This window comes from Camellia sinensis, chromosome 5 (assembly GCF_055761805.1).
Source record: "Camellia sinensis isolate YWXY chromosome 5, ASM5576180v1, whole genome shotgun sequence".
Lineage (NCBI taxonomy): Eukaryota > Viridiplantae > Streptophyta > Magnoliopsida > Ericales > Theaceae > Camellia > Camellia sinensis.
Genome location: NC_138965.1, coordinates 177496391 through 177512242, shown reverse-complemented (window position 1 = coordinate 177512242; position 15852 = coordinate 177496391). Strand labels below are relative to the sequence as shown.

The following is a 15852-nucleotide window of genomic DNA, read 5'->3' as shown; positions in this document are numbered from 1 at the left end:
TGTTCGAAAATAAAGTGATCTACTAAAAATTACATATCATAATCCATATCAGGATCCATATCAACATCAGGAATGTTATGTTCTTCATCTCTTTCATCATCTCTATTCTCTTCCATTATCACATTTGATGACCCTACTTCCGAAATAACATTGAATTCAACATCATCCCTACAGTATCGAACAATTGGGTCAATGTCAATTGGAACAACATTAGTAATGTTTTCTTGTTGGAACACATCATTATTTTCTAAAGGATCCAATAATTCTCCATCACTAGTGTCTAGAACATCAAAGACACCCCTATGTTGCACCCTTTGTACGACATTCCAAGGCTCACCCAATTTGGTATCATTCAGATAGAAGACTTGCTTAGCTTGACTAGGTAGGATAAATGGGTCAGATTGGTACCACCGACTTGTGACGTCAATGCTTGTGCAATATGTATCAAGTCGTATTGTTCTGTTTCTACCAGTGTTACCGGTGTTGTACCATTCACACTGGAACAAAACAACCTTTTTGCCACATATGTAGTCAAATTCCAAAACCTTGCACAAGTGACCGTAAAAGTCATGCAATTTTCCTTCATGATCCCCGTGTGTAAGCACACCACTATTCTGAGTCGTACGACGGTTGTCTAGATCTCGAGTATGGAACCGGCTGCTATTGATTATGCAACCTGAGTACTCTTTCACTAGCAAATTAGGACCATTTGCTAATGACCACAATTCATCAGTTGCCTCTAATGACTCTTCCATTCTCAATGTATTTATCTACAATTACATGTAACAAACAGTAAGTAAATAATTTATGAATGACGACATTTTATAAAAATTTAATTTTGTTGAAGTTGTAAATGTTGAAGAATTATAAATATTTTACCCTCTCTTTGAACCACTTGGGAAATTCTTGTCGTTGTATGTGGGTTATGTCATGTCTAGCTTGAGTTTGTAATAGATTTTTGTGTTCCCTACTCAAAAAAATTAAAAAAAAAAAAAAAGTGATTACTACGTAGTTCGACAAATAAAAAAGCTAAGCATAAACATAATTCAATGAAACACATACTCCAAATACTTTTCAATCTCCGGGCTATTGTACAACACAAACCAATGAGCAATATCACGAATTTCTTGAGACATTTCAGCATCTCGTGTGATTAGACCAATTGGACGTGCAGTTTCTGTGAATACTGTTAACCCTTGTTGACGTTCACCGCGATCTTCATTCCGTTCTGGTCGATTATGCACGGTTTCAATCCCATCAACATACATTGAACAAAAAGTAATGCACTCTTTGACAATGTAAGCCTCGGCAATTGAACCTTCTGGTCGAGCTCGGTTGGTCACATATTTTTTTAATGCTCCCATAAACCTTCAAGAGAGAACGAATTAGGAGTATAATTACATATGTGACACACTTACATAAATCTCATTTACAAGTATAAGTGTAAAAATACCTTTCAATTGGGTACATCCATCGATATTGTACGGGTCCTCCAAGAATAGCCTCACGAGGCAAATGAATAGCCAAGTGGATCATCACATCGAAGAAGGCTGGAGGAAAGATCTTTTCAAGCTTGCATAAAATGTGTATTATACGTTCCTCTAATTTCTCTAGTTCGCTCCGCCTTAGTGTCCTAGAGCATAAGTCTTGGAAGAAATTGCCTAACTCAAAAAGTGTTGTGCTAATTTCTTTATCCACGTAACCACGCATTCCAATGGGAAGAATTCTTTGTATTAGTACATGGCAGTCGTGGCTTTTTAGGCCTGTTAGTCTACCATTTCTTGCATTCACTGATTTGGATATGTTTGCCGCATACCCATCTGGATACTTGACAGTTTTTAAAAATTCAAAGAAACCCTCCCTCTCTGCAGGTGTCAATGAAAAGATTGCTCGAGGCTTGACATATGATCCATCGGGTCGTTGTGTTAGCCATAGCTCTTTCCTTATATCCATATCTTCCAAGTCTAATCGTGCTTTCTCTGTGTCCTTGTTCTTTCCATCAATGCCTAACATAGTTCCGAAAACATTTTCACTAAAATTTTTCTCCACATGCATGACATCAATATTGTGTCGAAGTTTTCGCTTCTTCCAATAGGGTAACTCATACAAGATGCTTACCTTCGTCCAATTAGGTGCTTGACGGGGCCTTTTTCTATTACTTGGATGCTTTCCATATATGACATCTGTCACGTTGTCCAACTGGTCTTGTATCTTTTCCGCCGGCAACTCCAAAGATCTCTTCCGTTTCTCAATCTTACCATTGTAAGCCCTACTCTTTCGCCTTTCTGGGTGGTTCTCAGGCAAGTAACATCGATGGTTAGTGTACCCTGTCTTACTTCTCAGAGATTGAAAATACGGTTCATCATTGCAAGTGTAACAAGAATAATGACCCTTTGTTCTCCACCCAGATATGTCACCAAATGCAGGCCAATCATGTATTGTCCACAACAAAGCTGCATGCATTCGAAAAGTCTCATTGGTGGAGGCGTCGTAAGTCAATGCACCATTTGTCCATAAATCATTCAACTCATCTACCAATGGTCGCATGTAGACGTCAATATCAATCCCTGGTTGCGATTCTCCAGGAATAAGTAATGACATCAAAGAAAATGGATCCTTCATAACCAACCAAGGTGGCAAGTTGTATGGAATGAGTATGACGGGCCACAAACTATAAGAGTTGTTCATGTTCCCAAAAGGGTTAAACCCATCAACGGCCAACCCTAGCCTTACATTTCGAGGCTCCAAGGCAAACTCGGGATGTTGTGCATCAAATTCCTTCCACTCATCACTGTCAGCAGGATGCCTCAATATCTCGTCGTCCACTCGTTTGTCTTTGTACCATCTCATGTCCTCAGCACTCTTCCTTGACATGTACAATCTTTTCAACCTTGGTGTCAAAGGGAAGTACCGCAATACTTTATGAGGGATCTTCTTACCCCTTCCACGATTGATCTTGTATCTAGATGTCTTACAAGTCGGACATTTATCTAGTGTTGCATTCTCCTTCCAAAATAATACACAATCATTTATGCAAGCATGAATGAGCTCATATGACAAGCCCAAGTCACGTAGTATTTTCTTAGCTTCATAAGTTGACTTTGGAACCAAATTTTCTTTCGGTAAAAGTCTACTTAAAAACTCTAGCATCATATCAACTGACTTATTGCTCCAATGATTTGTTACCTTCATATTAAGCACCTCAATCACAAACTTTAACAAAGTATAATTTGTACAATTTGGGAACAACTCACGCTTGGCATCAGTCAACAATTGATCAAAAGTTCTCACTTCCTCCCCTTGGGTTGTATCAGTCGATTCCCCTCTTATTCGATCTTCTACTAAGGCGTCAATACCACCTACAATTTCATCACCATCAAGTCGCATCTCATCATCATGGTAAGCCTCGTTTGAAACACGGGGTTCCCCGTGCTGGTGCCATACAGTGTAAGTTTGCATAATCCCATATTGGAGCAAATGAATTTCCACATTTTGAAGATTTTGTCTACAAACATTCACACACTTCATACATAGGCACAACAGATTACCATTATGGTCTAAAACCCCCATTGCAAATTGAAGAAATAACTTGACCCCATCATTATATGGTTTACTCATCCTTCCATTAGCCGTCCTACCTAGGGCAATCCAACTTTTATCCATGTCTGATCACAAATGAAAGATTAGGAACAATATAGTATAATGTAGACTTGTGTATTTATGAACTAATTAAATTGAAAAATTCAATAACAACTTCACCAAATATATGTCCAGATCTTTAATGAAGATTCTTATACAAGTTCTAATGTTATATGCATGATGCCACCATGATTTTCTTGTAAAGTATCAAAGCAAAGTTAATCAATGATAGTTCACAACATTTTCAAACAAATAGTTTTACTTTTCATGCTATTTGTTATGGGTATAAAGGATTAATTTAACGAACATTGATTTAATCATATACCATTTTATTACAGCCTTTTTTTAAAAAAAACAATTAAATATATACATGATGCCACCATCTCCACTGCATTTTCATTATTGCTTTGAATAGTTATACAAGAATTTTTATTCTATTTTTTTTAAAATCCAAACTTATACAATAATTTGAGGTAGGTTATACTCATTTTGGTTAAGATTGATCTTGACTTCTTAGTAGTTTCACAAGTGTCTTCCAGTACTGGAATGAACTTCCTAAAAGACAAACGAACCCTTGTCTAAAGCTAATTATGTTTCATAACTGATATGGTTATCACTTTGCAATCAAAATTATGATTTATTTCAAATAGTTACGGAAAAAGCATATCACTACAACATTTTTCTGGACTTCATTAAATTTATATTAGTATGACTATATGATATGTCAACATGAGATTGTTCTTGGGATTCTTTTCTTCAATTGATCTCGAAACTGAATGATTTAGAAGTTTTGAGGAATTCCTAAGGGCTGGGCTCATTGAAATAAGTTTCATTTCTTTGATATGTCTGAATTAAAACTCCATTAGGGTGTTTATTAGCCATATTACTTTTAACAAAATTAAAAATTAAAAAGAATAGAGAGAGTCAATTTTGAAGATATCAACCTATAATGTCACCACAACAAGAAACTATTCTGGTGACTAATTAATTTAAAAGAGCTATGTCACCACAACAAGAAACTATCATGTGCTAGCGATAAAGGTTAGGTGTTGTTTATAAGCAGAGGAGAGTGATTAGGCTGTGTTTTCAGCCTCATTTGTTAACTTGTAGTGTAGAGGGGCTATCTAGTGTCTTTTTATTTTCTTGTTGCTTGATACAGTTTTCTTGCTCTGTTGGATTGGTCCCTCACCAGTCCATGGGTCAATAACTTCAATATTGGGGTAAATGGAATGCATCATATGTCATGCAATTCAAATAACTACTTGAACAGCAAAGGTCTTTTTCTTCTCATGTGGTTCATAATCATACAAATCTTAAATGTTCAGTCATTACCAAAACTCCAATTCGAATTACAATCAGAAAGTATACAAAAAAGTAACTAAAGAAAGAATTAGGATGGAGAAATTAAACCTAAATCTTTCCCCTCCAGAAACAATACTTTAATTTACTTTCACAGTATCTTAATCAAATTACAAGGTTCATATCTTAATCAAATTATAAGGTTCATATTCAGAATCTAATTATATTAAGAATCTAATTATAAATAAAATAGAGCAGGATATATGTATATATATTATATCTATAACAATATCATGTATACAGAAGACAGAGTAGCAAAAGAAAAGATAAAAACAGGGAGCATCAAGAGAAGAGAGCAACGAGAGAGAGAGAGAGACTAACAGATCACCGGCGGTGAGAAGAGGAGATGAGATCGGCAAGGGAAGGAGACGTTAGATCGGCACAGCAGCGAGGGGCGGTGAGGGGAGGAGAAGATAACAGATCAGCGGCGGTGAGGAGAGGGTGACGGCGGTGAGGAGAGTGAACCGATCGGCGCTGAATCTGTGCCTGAATCGATGAGGAGAATGAGCAGCGGCGTCGTGTCTCTGTGTGTGTGTGTGAGTGACAAATAGGTCTGAACCGATAAATTATTGGGTGTGTTTGAGGCGCCAAAACATTTTTATTTCCCTCTAAAATATTTAGTGACTAAATTATTTATTGGTGACAAAATTATTTCCTCATCAAAGATAAAAATATTGACCACAAAAATCGTTTTGTCACTAAATGATATTAAAATATTAAAAATTATTCGTGACAAAAATATATTTGTCATTAATAATTTTATAATTGGTGACAAATTTTTTCGTCACCAAAAGTCTCAAAATTTTGGCACCCTTCCAAAATATTAGCGGGAAAATATTTGGTGACAAAAAAAATATAAATAATGACGAAAAATAATTTCGTCACCTAATTTTTTTATTATGATTTAGATTGGTGACGAAATTTTATTTTTGTCTCCAAAAATGGTACATTTGGAGACGAAATATGATTTTCCTCATTAAAAGATACGTATTTCGTGACAAAAAAAAATTTCGTCATTAGTTTTCGTCTCTAAAGACTATTTTTGTTGTAGTGGAAGTTGAATAGAGAATTAGAACCCCTTGATTACGTATTGTCTGTGTCTACTCCATCGGGGAGAAATATGATTGTTACATCCATTTATAGGGCGTGTATTGTTATGATCGAGAGTGTAGAGTTGTTAGTTGATTTGATGCCATTAAGCATGACCCATTTCGATGTCATATTGGGTATGGATTGGTTAGTAGCGAACCATGCATCCATTAATTGTGTTACTAAGAGCGTCACATTGGAGACCCCAAGTCAAGCCGAGGTCATTTTCCAAGGTAAAGGAGTAGTACCCCCACCTTACTTAATCTCATCCATGAAGGCCTACAAGTTGATCCAAAAAGGATGTCAGGGTTATTTATGCAGTATACTAAGTGATTTGAATGGAAGCGTTGAGTTAGCCGACATACCCGTTGTTGAGGAATTCCCCGATGTCTTCCCGAATGAGTTGCATGGCCACCTTGTCGACAGGGAAATAGAGTTTGCCGTGGACATCCTGTCAGGGACACAACCCATCTCCAAAACACCCTACAGAATGGCCCCAGCCGAACTTAGAGAACTGAAATCGCAATTACAAGAATTGTTGGACAAAGGATTTGTTAGGCCAAGCACTTCACCGTGGGGAGCACCCGTTCTATTTGTTAAGAAAAAGGATGGCACACTTCGTCTTTGCGTTGACTACAGAGAACTTAATAAGGTGACCATCAAGAACAAGTACCCATTGCCTAGAATCGACGATTTGCTTGATCAATTACGAGGAGCACGAGTCTTTTCCAAGATTGACCTTAGGTCAGGCTACCACCAGTTGAAGGTTAAAGCCGAGGACATTGAGAAAACTGCTTTTCGGACAAGATATGGCCACTACGAATTTTTGGTAATGCCCTTCGGAGTAACCAATGCCCCAGCAGCATTCATGGACTTGATGAACAGAGTCTTTAAGCCGTACCTAGATGATTTCATCATTATTTTTATCGACGACATATTGATCTATTCCGGGAGTACGAGCGAGCACGAGAATCATCTGAGACTTGCCCTGCAGACCTTGAGAGATAAAAAGTTGTACGCCAAGTTAAGTAAATGCGAGTTTTGGCTTTCCAGCATTTCATTCCTAGGGCATGTGATTAATGAAGACGGTATATCAGTTGACCCCAGTAAGATTGAAGCCATTGTGAATTGGCCGACGCCGACCAACGTGTCCGAGGTTCGTAGTTTTCTGGGTTTGGCAGGTTATTACAGAAAGTTTGTGAAGGATTTCTCGAGGATTGCAGTGCCATTGACACAACTAACCAAGAAGGGAGCAGCTTATGAATGGACCAATGAAAGAGAATCAGCTTTCCAGGAGCTGAAGACGAGGTTAGTTACAGCACCAGTTCTGGTACTACCATCAGCTAATGAGGAATTTCAGATTTACAGTGATGCTTCACATAAGGGTTTGGGTTGCGTGTTAATGCAAGAAGGTAAAGTCATAGCGTACGCGTCTCGTCAGTTGAAGCCCAATGAAAAGAATTATCCTACCCATGATCTGGAGCTAGCTGCCGTGGTTTTTGCTTTGAAGATATGGCGTCATTACCTGTATGGAACATCTTGCCAAGTTTTCACCGACCACAAGAGTCCGAAGTACTTGTTCACTCAGAAGGAGTTAAATATGAGGCAGAGAAGATGGCTCGAGCTACTGAAGGATTATGACATGCAGATTCAGTATCACCCAGGTAAGGCAAATTCCGTAGCCGACGCATTGAGCAGGAAGCTAGCTGGAAGTTTGGCGTGCCTGACAGCGGTTTCGGTGGAACCGACCATTATTGAGGAAGCGAAGACCAGACAGAGGGAGGATAAATTCCTCAAGAAGGTAATTGATGAATTCGTCACCAAGCCGAGGCCGGGATACACTATGGAGAATCAAGTGCTTAAGTTTGAAGGAAGATTGTGCGTGGCCGACGTACCAGAGTTAAAAAGGAAGATTTTGCAAGAGGCCCATAGTTCCAAGTTTGTCATTCACCCAGGGAGCACCAAGATGTATCAGGACGTAAAGCGGACCTTTTGGTGGCCAAACATGAAAAGAGAGAAAGCCGAATTTGTATTGCAGTGTCTGTATTGTCAGCAAGTGAAGGCAGAACACCAGAGACCGGCAGGACTTCTTCAACCCTTGTCGATTCCTGAGTGGAAATGGGAGCACATCTCCATGGATTTTGTAGTGGGTTTGCCAAGGACGCGAAGAGGTATGGATTCCATTTGGGTTATAGTCGACAGGTTTACTAAGTCAGCTCACTTTTTGCTTGTCAAGACTACATTCAATGCCGACCGACTAGCCGAATTATACATGAATGAGATCGTTAGGCTTCATGGTGTGCCGATGTCCATTGTGTCAGACCGAGATCCGAAGTTCGTTTCTAGATTTTGGCAGAGTCTACAAGGAGCCTTGGGAACAGAGTTGAGATTTAGCACAGCCTTTCACCCCCAGACCGACGGGCAGACAGAAAGAACGATTCAGACACTCGAAGACATGCTCAGACTGTGCGTGTTGGATTTCCAGGGAAGTTGGGAATCGCATTTGCCATTAGTAGAGTTCGCGTACAACAACAGTTATCAAGCCAGCATAGGCATGGCGCCGTATGAAGCTTTGTATGGAAGGGAGTGTAGATCGCCGATATGTTGGACTGAAGTAGGAGACAAAGCTCTAATTGGCCCCGAGTTGGTTCAAATGACAACTGAAAAGATCAAACTCATTTAGCAGAGGATTAAAACTGCACAGAGTCGACAGAAGTGTTATGCCGACCAAAGAAGGAAGGAGTTAGAATTTGAAATTGGGGATCATGTGTTTTTGAAGGTCTCGCCGATGACAGGAGTTTCGAGATTTGGGAAGAAGGGTAAACTTGCACCCCGATATATTGGGCCGTTTGAAATTCTTGAGAAAGTTAACACCGTTGCTTACAGACTCGCTTTGCCGCCAGATTTGAGCCAAGTCCACAGCGTGTTCCATGTTTCAATGCTGAGAAAATATATCCGAGACCCACTGCATGTAATAGATTACTCCGGGGTTGTAGTTAACGAAGACTTGGGCTACGAAGAGAAGCCGATGAGAATTATCGACAGAAAAGTGAGACAGTTGAGAAACAAGTCGATATCAATGGTGAAAATCGAATGGGAGAAGCATTATGGCGAGGAGGCCACATGGGAAAAGGAAGAGGAGATGAAAATCCGTTACCCGGAGTTATTCGTAGGATAAGGTAACTTAAGTTTGGGGACCAAACTTCTTTAAGGAGTGTAGACTGTAGGAACCCACATTTTATATTCTCATCATGTTCATGAGCATCGGTATGATTATGACTTGTTAAGTTTGCATGTGTATGTTTGTGACTTGTTTCGCTTGAGCGGATGTGATCCATGCCTTGTTTTGAAGCCTTGTGATTTGTCTAAGTGTAGTATGCTTGTCTTGTTCCTTCCTTGATGTGAAACTTCGGTCACGCCTTGCCTGAGTTATGCTAGCCGATGTTATTCCAAGCCGAGGTCATCCTTAGTCTAGTAGTAGTATCTTGAAACCCCTTGTTGACCTCCGTCCTCGCCTTGACACATTAGCCGAGATGTTACCTTGCACCCAAGCGATCTCGTCCTGGAGTGGTGCGACCTAGACCGAGGTGTGGCGCATCTAGGCCAAGATGTGGCACAGCTTAGTCAAGTGTTGTCCTTCCTAGCCGAGGTCATTGTCACCTTAGTTGCCGAAGTCCTTTGTTAGCCGATGCCACCCCTTGCCGGAGTGCCATTTCGTGTAGCTTGTTAGATATGCCTCGTTGTTAGCCGATGTCATTGCCCCGTCAGAGAGCCCATACCGCTTTACTTGTTGAACACCCTTCCACCATGCTTTGTCTGGTCTGTCAGCCACCTTTTCAGGAAGAACCCAACCAGTCGCCGCCACGTGTCTCAGCAGAGGGTTAACCCCAGAACCGGGTAGAGAAAACTATCATTTAGTATCATAACCTTGCCTTGTAGAGAGAGAAACTCTAGGAAGAAGAAGGAGTTTTAGGGTGAGGAAGTAGATCTTCAAGCTTGATTCCTAAAGATCGAACCGTTAGATCCGTGTTCTAAGGTTAGATTCTTGATCTGCTCATGATGTTCTATATGTTCATGTTATTGCATTGCATGATCGGATATGATTTGTAAGCCATGCATCGTTTTGAAGTTCGATTTTAGAAAGAGAAAATGACATTCATGTGTTCTTCAAGAAAGTCTTGTTTTGATCCGAAAGCTTGCATAAAGAATCATGTTTTTGTGTTTATTTCCGCAAGAATTCCAGCTACGGGTACCCAGGTCCATGTTTTCAAACTCATAGCACGAAAATCCCAGATTTGTGATGACAGATTATGATTGAGCATCCATATTTTTCATGTTTTCACACTCATGTTTTTCATGTTCATCAGCAGAGGGAAACCCAGAGTTTCCCGACCTCTTTTCCTTGCATGTGGCCCTCGGGAACACACCTCGGCGAGGAGGTGTGGAACCTCGGCCTAGACCTGGTTGGTGCCCAGCATGTTTCCGAAATCAATTGTATACATACGAAACTGTTGAGGGTGCATTCAATAGGCTTTGCCATGTGTTTGTAGGACTTGGGCTTGTCTCGACCCCGACGTTTGAAGAAACTATGTGAGTGGTATTTTTAATAAAGCTATGTTACACTTGCTTTCATAAAATCTCGTCTTGCCTTGTTTTGAAAAGTACTTGATCTAGCATGAATGACTATCCCTACTTATATATTAAACACTATCTTGTTTTGATGACATTTCTTGAAAGTCCTTAGCTGCAGGGGACTATAATGCAACTGCACTCTTGTCTTGAAAGTCCTTAGTTGCAGGGGACTATAATGCAACTGCACTCTTGTCTTGAAAGTCCTTAGTTGCAGGGGACTATAATGCAACTGCACTCTTGTCTTGAAAGTCCTTAGGTGCAGGGGACTATAATGCAACTGCACTCTTGTCTTGAAAGTCCTTAGCTGCAGGGGACTATAATGCAACTGCACTCTTGTCTTGAAAGTCCTTAGTTGCAGGGGACTATAATGCAACTGCACTCTTGTCTTGGAATTGTCATCACCTCCTTGTATTAAGTAGATGTAATAACATCCAAAGAACTTGAAAGGCCAGCAATGAACTTGATTTCCCCTTGATTGTAAAGTATGCTATGTATTGTTTTGAAAGAAATCTTGGATATCAATCATGCAAAAACCTTTATTTCTAATATCATTCACTGAGTATCCAAGCTCACCCTCTCTATATATATGTAGGTGATGAGCAAGAAGGCAATGAGGCCTAGACGTGTAGCCAATGTGTTTTTGGGTGCATTGCCGACGTGTTTTGGATTAGCATTTTGTACCATCTTGAAGATTATGCTTCTTAGTCTATATTTCATGTGTACTTGTATATGTCGGCTTGAGAACCCTTTTGGTCAAGATGTATTTTGTATCTCATTTCCTTATTGTATCTAAGTTGTAAGACCTTGTAAAAATGTATGTCATTTCATTGGACTTAAGCACGGCGCTCATGGACTCTTTAGATTCTGTACATGTACATATATATTGCTTCCGCACTTGTAAGCCCCATACTTTATACTCTGATTGTGGATGATTCTTGTAAGTCGGCCTTCGGTAATCTCGGATTACTGGCCATCACGGCACCAAACTACTAGGGGCGGTTTGGGGGCGTGACAATTATGTTGTTAGGTCTCAGTTTGTTGGGCCTATCTGGAAATAAATTTTGTTAATTTCGAATCATTCATCTTATAACATTTACTGAATATACTATCTGTATAAAAAAATTAAAATAATTCTAAGAATTAGATAGTAGCTAATCATCTTAATTTTTTAACTAGATATTTTGCTCAAGTAGTTCTCTTAAGCTAGTAATTGATATTATCAAGGTGGAGCCACCAAACTCAACAACAGCACGTCGAGCTAGAGAGAACCCATTTCGAACTCAAAAATTAAAAAAAAAATAAAAATAAAAATTTATTAGATAGGTCTGCCTCATATTTTACATGATATGTTCTTACAATTCTATTAGTTATAGATCCATTATTTCTTATTTTTTTCCCTATATATTATATAAAACAACCAATATAATTGGAAGGGCACACTGTCCAATTAGAATTCTTTAAAGACAGGATAATTTTTCCAAAAATAAATGTTAGTTAATTGGTTTTTACACTAAATTACTATTCTAACTCGAAAGTTAAATTCACTTTTAAAAAAAAATAAATTTAAAAAATAGGTTTACATATCATTTTCTATACAATTTTCATTTCAAAATAGTAATTATTTATTGCTTTTGTTTATGGATTATATAGTTCTTTAAGAGGAGCTCATTACACTCCACTATGGATTGCCGATTTTCATTCGATCAAGGCCCAGAAAATCCACCGACATCAGTAATCTTTGGTCAAGAGTACATGGCCACCAATGTCTATCAACATTGCCAAACAGAGGTCAGTGTTTAAGGCAATTTAATGCTGTCGAGTAATTAAAGTTATAAAATCCAAAAATTAACGCAAACGTAACTGAATTAGATTATTTTGCACAAATTCAGCTCTCCTATAGTGGACCCTACACCTAAAGTGAATCTACACAATATATTATTTTTTTGATATTTTTCTGTGTTTAAATTTTTAATTTATAACATTATTAAAAAAGTTTCACATAAAACTGCACCCAAAAAGAGTTTAAGTGATATTTTTGTAACTAAATCATTTTAATGGGCATTTTGTATTTTTGTAAAAAGGTAACAAAAAAAATAAAAAAACGTATATTATTTTAGATGAAATTTCTTTAAAAGTTAAAATAAAATGACTTTCACATAGTTTTCATATGAAACAAAGTGAAAAGGTTATAAAAAATGTGTAAATTACAAATACACTCCCTAAGATTTGATTAAAATATGAATCACCCTCTGTGGTTTTAGAAATTACATTTCACCCTCTGAGATTTCTAATTTCACAACAAATCGTCTATTTTATTAATAAATCATTAAATCAATTAACAATTTTTAATGATGTTAGAAATATGTTTCAATTAGTAATTTAGGTAATTTTATTATTGTATAGGAGAGAAATTATGAATTTCATTTTTTTAGTTAATTCTGTTAAATAAAAAATACTAACAAGGAGGTATTTATAATTTTCTAAATTACAGGGAGCAATCTGTATTTTAAGTAAATCTCAAGAAATGTATTTGTAATTTACCCGAATCTAATTATATGCCTATTTCTATGCACTGTTCTTTGTCCCTTTTAATTTTATTGGTTCATACAGTTACTTTTACTGATATAAACAACCACATGAATCAATGAAATTTATATAAACTGAAAAAAAAAAAAAAAAAAAAGGGGGGGATAGAAGGGAGTAAGTGGCCTTATCTATACTATATATTAAGTAAAAGATGGTTTTTTAACCCCAAGTCTTGTGGGAGCTCCAATCTCCCAATCTAAATTTCTTGATTTTTTGATTTTTAAAAAAAAAATTTAGCATTTATTAACTTCTCCCAACTCCCAAGACTTACCCTCATAATAACACTTTAATGCATTAAGAACATCTAATCTCCCAATCTAAATTTCCTTATTTTTTTATTTAAAAAAAAAATCTTAGCATTTATTAACTTCTCCCAACTCCCAAGTCTTACCCTCATAATAATACTTTAATGCATTAAGAACAAGCATTTATTAACTTCTCCCAACTCCCAAGTCTTACCCTCATAATAATACTTTAATGCATTAAGAACAAGTATAAAAAAAATTCTTTGAAATCTAACGCATATGAATTCCTTGAAAAGTCCCAACACATATGATTATTATCCCTCATAATAATACTTTAATGCATTATGAACAAGCATAAAAAAAAATTCTTGTATTATATAAAGAAAAAGGGGTTTCTAATCCGCAAGTCTTGTGGGAGCTCCAATATTCCAATATTAATTTTCTAATTTTTTCATTTAAAAAAAATAACCTTAGCATTCATTAATTGCTTCCAACCCACAAGCTTTTTTGATTTCTCTCATAGTTATTACAGCATCATTTTCAACTTCTCCCATACACTATGGTTAGTAATGGGATTGTTAAATTATTCTTATAAAAAAATTTAAAAATAATTTGTATATTAAAAAATAATAATTTGTATATTAAAAAATATCTAAAATAAATATAAATAACTATATCTATATATTATATAAGAAAAATGGGGTTTCTAATGAGAAACCTCCTAAGAGTTCCATACTCTCATTCTAAACTTATTGATTTTTCAATTTATAAAATAGAGTGAAAAAACCTATTGGCAAATTTATTTATTTAATCATTTTAGAAATAATAATTATTCATTAATTTATGGACATCAAATGGGAAGATAACAAAAATATTTCATAATCTCGCCATCATAATATCTCTCACTAATTTCCAAAAAATATATATATATTAAAACTTGTCATCCTTTTCTCTTTCCCAAAAGCTCAGATAATATTTTTCATAAAAGTTGTGGATATTTATCTATATCTTATATATTATATTTAACATAACAAAAAAACAAAAAAACAAAAAACTGAAGATCAAATATACAAATAGATAAAATCAATAAATTTCGTTTTTACTTATTCAGTTAAAATTTTTATTTTGGATCTCAATATCCAAAAGCTACGTATTTTTCTTTCTTTTTCTTTTTTATTTTATTTTTTTAATATGTATGATATTTACAGAAGGACCTCAATTTTTTTTTTCATAATCTGACTTAAAATGATGTAGTCATAAGTATCAATTTTTATACAAATATAAGAAGAGAATTAATTAAATTATACATTTCAACCAATCACATACTCAAACTTTGACTATTTCAATATGTTATTTTACCATAATTCCAATTAAGAGAATGTTCAACCCTTAATATTTTTTTTATCAAATTATAATTTGATAAAAATTTAAAAAGACAAAACGTTGAAATTTTTTTTTTTCCCATCAAAATTGGTGGAAAGAAAAAAAAAAATTGGAATAAGAATGAAAGTTCTTTTAAAAATTGATAAAAATTTAATGAAAAAGTTGGAGTAATTCATGTCAAATCAAAATTTTTATTCAAATTTAAAATCAAATTAGATTAAAAGAAATTAAAAGAAAATGATGAAAGTTTGAAAATATTTTTGAAACCTTCTTATTCTCAAAGACTAGAAATCCGTGTGTGTATTATATTCATACTGTATTTTTAGTTATGAAATTGAAATCAAAAGAAATGTAACTTAAATTATTGGATTAATAATAGAAACATCATATTAATTATTATTAAATATCACTTTACTTCACATTTAATAATAAAATTGTATATTTATCTTAATTATAACTTTTAAATTTATATAGTTTCATAACAAGAAGAGATATGTCATAACTCATTTAATCTATATTAATCAGGTTTAACTTTTTTTTAATACAAATTATCAAAAATCGCACTAAATAGATATATATATATATATATATTAATTGTTTTAAACTAATAATTTAAAAAGTTATAAACATAAAAGTTAACTTATAAATTTCGTGGATACCACAAGGTAAAATATTAAATTACTTCAAAATAATTATAATGATTTTTTTTTTAATTTATAAAGTCTCGTACATAGCACGAGTTGCCACTAGTTTATATATAGGGTCCAGCTTGTCTTAAGTTGAGATCAAAACTGGACCCGTCCAGTTCGGCCCATGGGGCCCATTGTTTGGGCCCATTTTGATAATCTGAACCGTTTAATGTGTAGAACTCGTCGAGTACTATATGCCTGTAAAAAATTACATTGATCGGATATCAATA

The 15852-nt window shown here is 35.8% G+C and overlaps 1 protein-coding gene across 2 annotated transcripts in view; it reads left to right on the top strand.

Annotated features, from left to right (window-relative positions):
- Window positions 1-15852, top strand: part of LOC114283083 (methylesterase 10-like) — a 297358-nt gene that overhangs the window by 10931 nt on the left and 270575 nt on the right. For both annotated transcript variants that reach the window (XM_082870523.1, XM_082870524.1), the window contains exon 2: window positions 12370-12507. In XM_082870523.1, the coding sequence (XP_082726649.1) occupies window positions 12370-12507 (138 nt within the window). The remainder of the gene's footprint in view (window positions 1-12369; window positions 12508-15852) is intronic.